This window comes from Zootoca vivipara, chromosome 11, assembly GCF_963506605.1.
Source record: "Zootoca vivipara chromosome 11, rZooViv1.1, whole genome shotgun sequence".
Classification (NCBI taxonomy): Eukaryota; Metazoa; Chordata; class Lepidosauria; order Squamata; family Lacertidae; genus Zootoca; species Zootoca vivipara.
The window spans coordinates 8,138,173-8,151,918 of NC_083286.1; the positions used below are offsets into that span (position 1 = coordinate 8,138,173).

Genomic DNA, 13,746 nt, shown 5'->3' on the forward strand with positions numbered 1-13,746 from the left:
CTAGTGGTTTCTTGCAGGGAAGATGGAGTGTGGGGCAAACAGCAGAGGAGGGCTGTTGCCTTCACACCCTGTTATGGGACTTTCGAGATGCATCTCACCAACCCCTGGTGGACTTAATGGCACTTTATCTATGGGCTATTCTAATGCCTGCACAACACCCCAGTGGTGAGATGAAGGTACCCATGATTACCCCTGACAGTACTACAATTGGTTTAGAGCTTTAAAGTAAATAGAAATACGGGCTTGGCTGTTTCATACATACTTTGGTAGCTTCCAGATTGGCTTGCATACTATGTTCTGTATAAGGCTACTTTTGGAAGGCTGGAATAGTTCAGCTTGTTCGGAATGATGCAGCGACACTGTTATCTGGGTCTGATCACAGAGCACATATTGTGCCTCTTGAAGCTTGACTGCCTACAAGTTAGTTTGCAGGCACAATAAAAAGTAATGGTGTTAATTTTTAAAGCCACAGACAGCCTGAAACCAGGTTACTTGAGGGAAGACTGATTTCCATTCAGACCTTTCAATTTATATACTGTGCCATTATAGGTAAGGCATAGCTGCCAAGTTTTCCCTTTTCTCGCGAGGAAGCCTATTCAGCATAAGGGAAAATCCCTAAAAAAAAGGGGTAACTTGGCAGCTATGAGGTAAGGTCTTTTCTATCTCTGTTTGTGGATCTCCACAAGGAAAACCATCCAGTTGGCTTCCTCTCCCTTGTCTTCTAAAGATTGATTAAGGCATCTTTCCCCCTTTGGGTTTGTTTGTTTTTTATTATTACCACTGCTGAGTTTCAGTGCCGAGTTTCTTCTTTGTTATGGGTTAGTTGCTGCTTCAAGAGCACTTGGTGAATGGGAAGGAGATATATAAATAAGTAATAAATATGATAAACAGAGTGGTGATAGACAAGGATGTTTTCATCAATGTTTCATTTTAAAATCCGCCTTTGTCGCTTAATAGTTGTTGCTGATAATGTAGATGCTGACACAAAGAAGTAACATTTGGAACAAAAAAGAAAGAACATTGCTCCGTTGTTTTCAGAGAGTGTTGCGATTCAATTTTGTATAGAACGAAAGGATGTGATGTTGAGCCAGTATACTGTTATTGTCAGCTGCTATTCATCATCACAGAAAGTGATGGATGGAAAAAGGATTGTGAATGTACACATTCATTTGTAAGAGTTTCTTGACAGATTTTACAATCAAAATATTTGAGAATTTTTTTAATGTAGTCTTTATACAGGCAAAGGGTACACAGTAATATTTAAAATAAAGTTTGCTGCAGCACTGAAAATAAAACAAAGGTATGGAAATTGTTGGGAGATGGCAGGAGTCAATGTTTATACAGTTATGGGGAAACAATATGTGACTTTTCTGTGTTCTGCTTTAAAATCAATAGTTGCATATAATATTGCTATTCCACTCCTGCCACCGCAGACTTGCTAATACTTCCACTTCCTGTCATCCAAAACAATGTGTGAATCTCATTGATTTTCATAAATTAAAGTACAACCTATACTAATAAAGCTAGAAAAATAGTTCAGTATACCAGAACAATTCTTCAGAGGCAATCATCAATTTTCTAGGCCCCTAGAATATTTCCAAGCATGCATTGTTACATGGCAGACTGAAATAAACATTTGAATTGTAATTTTTTTAAAAAAAAATGTGTTCAGATCCTGTGGAGGAAGCTCTTAAGAATGGATTGCCATATGCCTGTATAAAGTCCTTAAGCTAAAATAAAAAATTAAATAGGTTAAAGTCAATAACTGCTGTTCCTATTCTCACAGTGTTGCAGGAGGGGAGCTCTTTGATTTTTTAGCGGAAAAGGAGTCTCTGTCTGAAGAGGAGGCCACAGAATTTCTCAAGCAAATCCTCAATGGTGTTAACTATCTGCACTCTCTGCAAATTGCACACTTTGATCTCAAGGTATGTTGGATAGATTTTAAGTATGGGAATAGTGCATAAAGCAACCCTTAGAACTTGGATAGCATAATAAAAAACCTCATTATTCATGTAAAAGGTAGCTATTGATAAGAGTATCATGGTGGTGGGGGAGCATGTCCCGGGGACTTCTGCACTATTTCCTAAATATTTTGTACCCCTGCCTACTAGTCTACTCACTTTGCCCGCCTGAAAGAACCTGTGCAGTCTCAGTGCCAAACCAGACTTAATGATTGATGAATGTGAGTAATTATTAACTGAAGGAAGACTATGGCTTTGAACTGGATGTGGAAAAATGAATTGAGGAGAACTTAATTAAAGACTCGCTGATTTGGGGTAGATGGGTGGGTGGGTTCAAATTAACTGAAGAATTTATTTTACTTAGGGTTATTTGGATGAGAAATAAATTAGTTTGCTGCTGTGAAGTTTATTTCCAAACTTGCATTTGTACTGTATATACAAATTAGCATGTGCAAATGTGTGTTTTATGGGTCTCTGCCTCAATTATTATAAGTACTTAGGAATACTCCTGATTTTGAAAAGAACAAACGGGAGTGTTGCAGCTGTTCTCTGCACAGCACCCACCATTATATTCCGATGTTTGGATATAATAAATCATCATCTGGGAACCCCATGTCAGTCAGGATTCAGTGTGAGGAACTCATGTGTTTTCACAGCCACAGAGCCATTTCCGTTGAGTGTGGTGCTTAGAGCTATGAGTTTGAGTACTTGTCAGGAAGAGATTATTTTTCCAAATTGTGCCTGTGTTTTGCAACTGCTCACACACAACCAATCTTTTTTCTTCTTCTTCAAAGCCTGAGAACATAATGCTGCTGGATAGAAATGTACCAAAGCCTCGTATCAAGATCATTGACTTTGGCTTAGCGCATAAAATAGACTTTAGTAATGAGTTTAAGAACATTTTTGGGACGCCTGAATTTGTTGGTGAGTGTTGTACTTCCCTATTTAGCTGTTGTGGTGTGTTTGCATGACAGGGCTGAAGCGGACTGGTTCTTATAGCCGGAGCAGAATTGACCTCCATTTTCCACATGAGCTGGAAACTTCAGTCTACTTGGTCTCTCGCCTGTACTGTCTGTGCTGAGAACAGGGGCAGTGGATGGGCAAGCACAACCTATCCAGATTGCACAGCAAAATAATTTACCTAGGACGATACTGTAGTGTGTACTTCTCCCAGTTTCTCATTTGACATGCAAATAAAGGTACATACATTACAAGTTCACACACATTTTTCCAGCCCTCCTGTCCCCATATGCCCATCTTAGAAATTTGTGACAGATGGATGGCCTGACTTCAAAACCGAAAATAAGAAACAGTTCTACCCATTTGCAAATGCCTGGTAACCTGGAGCTCATTCCTGGTGCCAGATGGGAAACCTTTTATTTATTTTAAAATATTTATATCCTGCCTACTCATCAAAAGAAATATCAAGAGAGGTTTACAGGAATCTGCTGATGACACCCAGCTTTGTTTCTCTTTTATATCTGACCCAGGTGTTGGCATGGTATCAGCTGGTATCTGGAATCAGTAATGGGCTGGATGAGAGCTAACAAATAGAAGCTCAATCCCAGGCCCGTCCTAGCCATAGAGGCTAGTGGCACGGAGAACCATGGCGCCGGGCGCTGGAGGGTGCTGGAAGGGCGCCAAGTGAGCGCAGGGTTCCGGCGATCTGGCCAGGACTGTGCTCCACTAGCTGAGAGGCTGTGCCGCGTCTCTCTCCTTCTCCGAGGACTCTGCGCTGCGCCTCCTTCTCATTTCCCCAGCACTGGGTTCCACTCAGTCGAGCTTTGCCACCAGCGCGCGCACAGCGCCCAAGCAGCTCTTGCTGGTCCCGCGGTGCACGCGCTGGTGGTGAAGCTTGACTGAGCGGAACCCAGCGCTGGGGAAACGAGAAGGAGGCGCAGCGCGGAGTCCTCGGAGGTGGCCTCCCGCTGCTTTCACAGTCCGCTTGGCACTCCAGGGCCCTTGGAGAGGCTCTGGAGGGGGGCGCTGGAGGGACCTAGCGCCAGGGCGCTGGATGGGCTTAAGACGGCCCTGCTCAATCCAAATAAGATTGTGGTGATGATGAATGATTTATCAATCCAGGGAAGTTGTATTCAGCCAATTCTGGATGGGATTGAGCTTCATGAGAATCAGGTCTCCATTCTCTGGGTTCTGCTTGTCCCTGCTTTGCTGTGGGATACTCGGGTGGCATATGTTTATTGTACCCATTCTCCAAAAACATCCAGGTTTGATGTCATGTGTTAGACATGGGGCTGTTCTGGAAGAACATCCAGAAATTACAGCTAGTTTAGAGCACTGTAGCAAGATTGAGTTAGATTCAGTAAGAGCTGTTCGACAGTGGAATTTGCTGCCAAGGAAGGTCTTTAAGCAGAGGCTTGACAGCCATATGTCAGGAATGCTTTGATGGTGTTTCCTGCTTGGCAGGGGGTTGGACTGGATGGTTTCTTCCAACTCTATGATTCTATGAGTCAGCACCACAAGTATACTTCAGTGGTATGGAGAACTTCACTAGTTGCTAGTTCATTGTTGAGTTCAATTCAAGGTGCTGGTTTTGGTCTTTAAAAACCTAAATGGAATCAGGGTATCTGGGAGACTCTTTTCTACCAGATAACCATCAACTAAAATCTTGGTTCCTTCGGTTTTTGAGGTTGGAAGGGTGGCTACCAGAGAGAGGTCCATTTCAGTGGTGATGCCCAAATTATGGAACACTCTCTCTCTAGCTATGTTCACCTTGAACATTTATTGCAACTTCCCAGGAAAAGTCGTAAGCTTTTAATAACATCTGATCAGCATTTATGGTATCCTGGCACCCATTTTAAATGGATAATTTGAAACGCTCAAGACATTTTTGTTTAGGCACGCTTATTCAGACATGTAGATGTTGATGTCTTTAATCTTCTTTTACTCTTAATTTTAAATATATTTTAATGTTATTGTTTGTAACTGTTTTTATTGGACTTTTAATACTGCTCAGTCAGTAGAGAGCGTGAGAATCTCAGTGTTGTGAGACTGAGCAAAAGATTCCTGCATTGCAGGGGATGGACTAGTTGATCCTTGTGGTCCCCTCCAACTCTACAATTCAATAATTCTATGATTTTTGTAAACCATTTGGATGTTTTGCTACTATGAAGTGGTATATAAATTTTGTTAAATAAAAATAAATTTGTCCAAAGCTTTTTTTAGTATTACTGTCTGGCTGCTGCTGCTCTTTTTTGCTTATTTATTTTTTTAGTTGGTTGTATGCTGGTTTAATGTTTTTATTCTAGTTGTTCTAAAGCATGTGTGGAAAATATAGGTCTCTTTAAAAATTTGCTCACATCCATTTCAGAATATGTGAAAAGGGTACAAACTGAGCTACAGGACAGTTACTGAGACTGAAGGGGGAAATATAGTAGCCTGATAGGCAATAGACAAAACCAAAGTGAAGGTAAACAAATACAGAAAAAGTGAAAGAGAACCAAATTATAAAAAGAACACAGATGAAAAACATTGTGCCAATAAAGGAGGAAAGAAACAAGACACTTGTAATTGAAAAAGAAAAGTTCAGAGACCAGCAAGTGGTTCATATTAGAAAAAAAACATATAGGAATTTAAGCAAGGTGGAAGAGTGTTAATGCAAAAATGGAAATTCTGTGGAAAGGAAAAGCTGTTGACAAAAGTGCGTAGATTGAATAAAAGGAATAGTTGTTAATTTAATGCACAAAAGAGCGTTCGTTTATCTCTTTGCATGTAGCAACATATAAAGCAAAGACAGTGAGAAGGAAAAAATGGATGTTTTATTTTAAGTTCCTTCCAGGCACTAAAAATAGTCCACATGAGGGAGGAAACTGTTGGGAACTAATGCAAGTTTTTAAAATAGACTCCATAATGACTTGGAAAATATGTTGAAATACCAATAACAATGTAGAACATTAGGGAAGGAAGGCAGAAGGAAGCATTGTATAAATAAACCATAGAAAGCAAAGTTGTTTCCATATCGAAATAAGAAAATGGAGAGAGCATAGAACAAGAGCTGTGATAAAGGGAAAATCTTCAGGTTAACATAAAGCAAAGACGCCAGGCATTTGAATAATTGGGGAGGGGGGGTTATTGAACAGCAGAAGGTGAAGGAATATTTCTAAAATTAACTCAAGGGAAAAAATGTCATGAAGATAATAAACATAGATAACCACACAAAAACCTTGCACACAAGACTAAAGGAGTTAAAGTGACTTATATCCCGTAAACTAAACTAGGAACAGTCAGAAAAACATGAAAAGCAAACTTCTGGTGTTGTATATTTCCATCTGTTAAGAGAGCAGAACAGGGGACAATAACAAGTAGAAAAGAGATTAACAAAGAAATAATGTTGAACATGTACATGTTTCATCTAAGAAGAAAATGGTATGAGAGTGGCTGGTAGTGTTTTATATGTTAAAAAAATTTAAGCCTCTCAGAGTGCCAACCACATTGGCAGTTTGATACGTACATGTCAGTATTGCTTAGGCCTACATTTCATATGTGAGCAGTGGTGATCATTCCATGTGTTACAAGGTCTCTTTAAATGTTTCCCATCCTCTTTAACACTGTTTCTAGGTAGGTAATATTTACCTGCATTCAAATTAATTTAAATTTGAATATTTGCAAATTTAACGCCCTTTCCTTTCTACATGTGGGAGTCATGATTTTCTGCCTGGACTATATATATATATATATATATATATATATATATATATATATATATATATATAGAAAGATTTATGTCCTACCTTTCAATATAAAGCTTCAAATGTGGATAAGATGATAAAACCACTCAAAACAATACTTTTAAAATAAAAATGCAATTGTGTATTTACATGATAGCTTTATAACTAAAATCCCTAACAAAACCACAATAAAACCGCCATGACAAAGTAGAAGTAAAATAGGAGTGGCAAAAGGAGAGAAGGAAATCAGTTTAGTGGAATGACATTGCCTTACTTTGAGGTAGGCATTTGCAGATTTCACAGTACTGTACTCGATGCAAAGCTCCTCTGACCTTTTCCCCCTCCTGGGAAAATAGCACCCCCTCCTGGATGATTCCACTCTGCACCTAATCACTGAAAGCAGGTCATTCCCAAAGCTGATGCACAGATTCCTATGGAAGTAGACAGTCCCAAACTAATGTATATAGTTTTAAAAGTTAAAAGCTTTGACTTCTCTCCAGATACAAACTGGGCATGTGGCATTTTTTAGTTCTGGTGAGATGATCCAGCCAACAGCCTGACTTCTGTATTCTGGCCCAGGTGAAGTTTCTGGATAGTCTTCAAAATCAGCCCTGCATACAATGCTGTACACAGCAGATGTTTTGGGAGTGTGAATTTGTTGTTTAGTTGTGTCCGACTCTTCGTGACCCCATGGACCATAGCACACCAGACACTCCTGTCTTCCACTGTGTACAAGTATCCACTGTGTCCACTGTGGATACTTGTGGCAATAGTATATACATGGAATGTGTTGTTTTCAAATACAGTGGATCAGAATGAATGCATATCTTACAGAACAGTCTGAATCAGTTTCATAAAAGTTTAAAAGGGGGTGAGGTTGTGATAGAATTAATTGTGAAATAAACTAACAATCTGCATTTTTGTAAACTAATGCAGCTTGTAAACTAATGTACAGATGATTCCTGTTGGAAAATATGCTTTTCCCCTTTGCTCTTTCTAGACCAGGGGTCATCAAACTTTTTCAGCAGGGAGCCAGTCCACTGTCCCTCAGACCTTGTGGGGGCCCGGAGTATATTGGGGGGGGGGTAATGAACGAATTCCTATGCCCCACAAATAACCCAGAGATGCATTTTAAATAAAAGCACACATTCCACTCATGTAAAAACGCGCTGATTCCCGGAACGTCTGTGGTCCGGATTTAGTAGACAATTGGGCCGGATCTGGCCCCCGGGCCTTAGTTTGCCAACCTATGTTCTAGACCCTACCCTAGTGGTATGTATACTTCATAGGTGAAAAAAAATCGTTTCTTCTCAAACTGCTCTGCTATAGACTAAAGCTTCTGCTTTGTCTCTTAGCTCCTGAAATAGTAAATTATGAACCTCTGGGCCTTGAGGCAGATATGTGGTAAGTTCACCATTCTTCTGCACTTGAACATTTTGTAATTGTATTGTGTCTTTTTGAATAGTGATAGACACTCTTTCTTTTTTCAGGAGTATTGGCGTAATAACATATATTCTGTAAGTATTATCACTCTAAATCATTTTGTTTTACCCATTTGGTTATTAAATCAACTGCACAAAGTTATAGTCAAGGTTACTAATCTATCTAGGCCCATGTTTTGGATAGTTGTACATAATTTTCCAAATATATGCTTCAAACTACTGATTACAAACATAATTTGTTGCTGTACTTATTTTCAATGTTATGATTTATTATTATGTTCCTTTATATGGGAACATAATTTTATTTTATTTGAATAGTGTGCATTTTTCCATGCAGTCAGCATAAATGATGAGAAGCGAAAAGATGTAAATTCTGAGAGTTTCCGTCACTGTGAGAAGATAGTGGAGGCCTTGTTTAAATTATTGGGCTGAGCTTCAGAATCACTTTTAAAAAATCAATCCTGGAACCAATTTTTTTGTCCTGGAGTCATACTATATCATTGTGACCAAACTTTTTTTTTTGCAGTCTGAGTGGTGCCTCGCCGTTTCTTGGAGAGACAAAACAAGAAACATTAGCCAATGTGTCTGCAGTGAACTATGACTTCGAGGAAGAATTCTTCAGTAACACCAGTGCTTTAGCAAAAGATTTTATAAGAAGACTACTAATCAAGGATCCAAAGTAAGTTTCTTCCAGGATTCATTTTGTGACACCAAGTACAAGCAAACAGGATTAGTTGGTAGTTACCCTTATCCCTTTCAAAATGAAGGAGATCTTCCCTGTTTTGTTGATCTAGGCTGTCAAGTTTGCTACCCTTACCACCCCCACTTTATACAATTTGCATTTGCTTCTTTATTAGTTACTTCTTGCATGTTTTCAGTGCTGTATAAATACATAGTGGAAGTAACTGCATGAAGAATATGTTAGAACCAGTCTGGTGTAATGTTCTGAATCTCCAGCTGGAACCAGGAAGACATAATGTTTAAGTGTCCACTAGTCTATGAAACTAGGTGGCGCTGTGGGTTAAACCACAAAGTCTAGGGCTTGCTGATCAGAAGGTCGGCGGTTTGAATCCCTGCAACGGGGTGAGCTCCCGTTGCTCGGTCCCAGCTCCTGCCCACCTAGCAGTTCGAAAGCACATCAAAGTGCAAGTAGATAAAGAGGGACCGCTCTGGCGGGAAGGTAAACGTCGTTTCCGTGCGCTGCTCTGGTTCGCCAGACGCAGCTTTGTCATGCTGGCTACATGACCTGGAAGCTGTCTGTGGACAAACGCCGGCTCCCTCGGCCTATAGAGCGAGATGAGCGCCACAACCCCAGAGTCGGACATGACTGGACCTGATGGTCAGGGGCACCTTTACCTTTAGTCTATGAAACTGACCATGGGCCACTCCCCATTTCTTAGCCTAACCTACCTTACAGAATTGTTGTGAGAATATAAAGAGGGATGCGTGTATGCTTTTTTGAGGCCTTTGAAGAAAATACAGACTATAAATGTAATAAAGGAAATGAAATATTTTTTCTCCTTTAAAAGGAAGAGAATGACAATTCAAGACAGCTTGCAGCACCCATGGATTAAGGTTAGTGTGCAATGCATAGATTATTATATTAGTTTTACCTCTTTCTTTTGCCCATGTACTGTAGAAGGCAGTATATTCTTCATTCATTCTTCTTCACCACTGAAGGATATAGCATTTCAAAGTGTTATTTTATTTTTCTCACAGCCTAAGGATACCCTTCAAGCACTTAGTAGAAAAGCATCTGCCGTGAATATGGAAAAATTCAAAAAGTTCGCAGCACGAAGGAAATGGAAAGTAAGATCTAACAATTCTTTATAATAACTATTGTTCTTTGGCTTTGGAATAAGTACATGTAACAGTGGGTCACATGAAATCATAATGCTTAACTATGCTCTAACATGAACAAGCAGCATGATGGTACACATGGCTCATCCTGGTTTATTGCTCCCAACACAGCTGGACCAGGGGTAAAAGAAGGAGCAAGTGGGAATGAATGGTTAAAGATTAGGTATAGTTTAACATGGTGTGTCAACATGGCCAGTGTATATTAACACATGAAAGCTATTGAGAGCTTCATCCGGGCCTTAAATGATTTGGTTTAGTTCAGTCCTGAACTTCTTGTATATTTGTTAGACTTTTAGAGTGAAATTGGTACGGGGCATTACAGCTGAGCAGCATATGAAAGAAATGAAAGAAGAGCAGCAGGAAGTAAGAGCAGCAAGGAGTTTATTGCAAACTGAAAAAGAGATATGTAGGATAACTTGGAAGGGACGCGGGTGGCGCTGTGGTCTAAACCACAGAGCCTAGGGCTTGCCGATCGGAAGGTCGGCAGTTCAAATCCCCGCAATGGGGTGAGCGCCCGTTGTTCTGTCCCAGCTCTTGCCCACCTAGCAGTTTGAAAGCACGTCAAGTGCAAGTAGATAAATAGGTACCGCTCCAGTGGGAAGGTAAACGGCGTTTCCGTGCACTGCTCTGGTTCGCCAGAAACGGCTTAGTCATGCTGGCCACATAACCCGGAAGCTGTCTGTGGACAAACGCTGGTTTCCTCGGCCTATAGAGCGAGATTAGCACACAACCCCAGAGTCGTCCAGAACTGGACCTAACAGTCCAGTTACCTTTACCTTTTAGGATAACTTGGAAGAAAGAGAGTTTGGAACAGGGTGCATAATTATCATCAGGAGATAATAACTGTAAGTAGGGAGAGAGTTAGCAAATAAGTCCAACCAAAGAAAAGAACTCCTTCTTGGAAACGAAATCAGCAAATGCAAGGCAGATGTGGCTGTTGATGAATTCAGCCCTATAAAAATAGATCCCAGATTTTTCCTAGATCTGACTCTCATAAGACTTATTAATGTGATAATAAGGCATTCCAAGGTTATTTGGCCACATCAGTTTTCAGTGGCAGATACTTAAAGTCCAGTATGCCTTGTCATAGTCACCATATGACAGAAGCCCTGAAAATTAGATGCCTCTCCAAATGCATTATTCCACAATGGCACATTGAACTATATATCACATAGAACAATATGCCACATAGTACTAACATGGTAATATTGATTATGTTGCTGCTTGGCAACCCTGTTTTATTAATATGCTTGTTAGCAATCATTCACTGATGATCAGTGGATTTTTCCTCAGTGGGAAATACAGGCAGTGACCGTTTTAGGTGTGTCTGATATATGTGCGACTGCATCATTCCGGACCCAAAAGTGACCTGAAAATGTCACCAAAAGAGGTGAGGCAGGAACAGAGCAGGGTGTTTGCAGGCTTTTTCAATGGTTGTTCTGATTACATGTGATTTCACACAAGCGCACAATGACCTGGAACGCAATCCCCACACAACCGGGGAGTTGCCTGTAATGGTGCCCTCTAGAAGTTGTTGGACTATAATCATCATCCTGGACCATCAGCTGTGCTTGCTGGGGCTGATGGGAATTGAAGTCCAGCAACATCTGGAGGGGTACCATTGGCTAACTCACCATCAGACGACACTGTTTTGTTTTGTTTTATATTTTGGATGGGCAATTTGTCTGCAGGGAATCAGATCTGAGAGGATCGCTCTGCAAGGTAAAGTGGGAATAAATGGAGAGAGTTGGCAGCTCAGTTTGGATACAAGGACGGGGGGGGGGATAAAGGTTTTAGCAGGACTTAACCTGGACTGGAAACAACTGTCAGGGTGTCTCCACTTCCTTCCTGCAAAATTCATGTAGGATGTAGGAGCAAAAATTTTTGCTGCCCTCTGTAGCAATCCTACTGAACAAATATTGTAGATTCATTGTGAGTCTGCAGCCTCTTTCACCTATAGGACACTATATTTTATAGCATGACCTTTGGAATGCTCAGGGAAGTAGGGAGTGTGTAACCATCCTATTATCTTGAGGCAAATGGACCATATAAAAATACAGGCCTTAGAGACTTAGTTTGATTGCAACTACTAACAGTTTAGCAGTATTGTTTGCGGAACTGAACTCGTACCAGAAATGTTTCCTATAATAAGTTTTTATGGTTTCACATAAATATTTGTCTCTTCTCTTACAAAAGCAATCAGTGCGCTTAATATCGCTATGCCAAAGATTATCAAGATCCTTTTTGTCCAGAAGTAACATGAGCGTGGCTAGGAGCGATGACACTCTGGTAAGTAAATACTTGGGAGTATGGGGATTAACATAGCATATAACATCTTCTGAACTGCAGTACTTGGAACTGTAATGTCCCTTGCAGGTGTTTCAAATTGATGCAAAGGAACTGAGCAATAAATACAGACAAGAGACAATATGCAGACAATACCTGTAGTCTAATTTAAGACAGATGACTAAATTTAGCCCAGTCGCTTCTGTTTTCCGTATTTCTGGACAAAGCTAATTCAGAAACAAGCCAGAAATCCCTCAAGTAGATAGAGGAGAGCAGCAGGTATCAAACAGAAAATTGGGCTGGCATTTTGTCTCCCTTCTTCATACCAGTCACCTTAATTACAGCAGTAGCTTGGCTGATGGACCTTGGGGTACCAAAGTGTAAGAGGATTCTTCCCCTTCTGCTTGTCTGAGCTGCCATCAGTGTGATACAGTTGAGAGGTGTGGCCATCTTATTTGCTTTAGTGTGGCTCGCCAAGGGTCCTGTGCAAGGGATGTTAGGAGAGATTCTATGGCATTCCCAATAAGTTGTCGCCAGGCAGCTTGGCTATAGAACTGTAGGGAGGCCCAGGATCAGGGGAAAGTCTTGTACAGTGGAATCTTGGTTCTCAAACTTAATCCATTCTGGAAGTCCATTCGACTCCTGAAACGTTTGAAACCAAGGCGTGGCTTCCGATTGGCTGCAGGAGCTTCCTGCACTCAAGCGGAAGCCGTGTCGGACGTTTGGCTTCTGAAAAACGTTTGAAAACCAGAACATTTACTTCCGGGTTTTCGGCGTTCGGGAGCCGATTTGTTCGTCAACAAAGCCATTCAAGAACCAAGGTTCCACTGTACAACTCCAAGACCAGCTGCTGGGTTATACTCAGAACCCAGATCTGTGGACCCATGCCAGATACATAATTCATGTACATTACTCCACAGGCTATGGAATCCATGTTTAACACCCAGTATGTGTGTCCACAAAAGTTTATCATAAGTTATAGTTTATCACACAAAATATTATTTATTTGTTGCACGTATATACCACCTTTTCCTTCAAGGGGCTCAAGTTTTCTGTTCCTTCTCATTTAATCCCCACAACAACTTTGTGACGTAGGTTAGGCTGGGAGGCAGTGACTGACCCTAGGTCACTCAGTGAACTTCATGGTTTCCCAGGTCCTTGTCCAACACACTAACCACTACACCACAGTGGTTCTCAGATAGGGATGTTCAACTAAATGTTACTTAGAATAGACCCATTGAAATTAATAAACATAACTGTTAGACCCATTTATTTCAGTGGGTCTGCTGAGTAAAACACAAGTAACACTCATAGTTTTGGGTTTTAAGACTAAACCATATTTTAGTGACCAGAAACTAGAAGCATTTGCTTCCTGGTTTAAACTTGGTTTAGCTTCTCATCATGTCTACGTTAAACAAAAGTGTGGTTACTTTGAAGTATGGTTTATTGAAACAAACCAAGCTCAGATTGTGATATTTGGTCTTGGTTTGCTTTAATAAACCATAGTTTAAA

The 13,746-nt window shown here is 40.5% G+C and overlaps 1 protein-coding gene across 2 annotated transcripts in view; it reads left to right on the forward strand.

The window, feature by feature from the left end:
* Positions 1–13,746, forward strand: part of DAPK1 (death associated protein kinase 1) — a 77,198-nt gene that overhangs the window by 32,957 nt on the left and 30,495 nt on the right. For both annotated transcript variants that reach the window (XM_060280100.1, XM_035099579.2), the window contains exons 4-11: positions 1,787–1,925; positions 2,756–2,885; positions 8,002–8,050; positions 8,137–8,163; positions 8,615–8,767; positions 9,618–9,663; positions 9,808–9,897; positions 12,145–12,237. In XM_060280100.1, the coding sequence (XP_060136083.1) occupies positions 1,787–1,925; positions 2,756–2,885; positions 8,002–8,050; positions 8,137–8,163; positions 8,615–8,767; positions 9,618–9,663; positions 9,808–9,897; positions 12,145–12,237 (727 nt within the window). The remainder of the gene's footprint in view (positions 1–1,786; positions 1,926–2,755; positions 2,886–8,001; positions 8,051–8,136; positions 8,164–8,614; positions 8,768–9,617; positions 9,664–9,807; positions 9,898–12,144; positions 12,238–13,746) is intronic.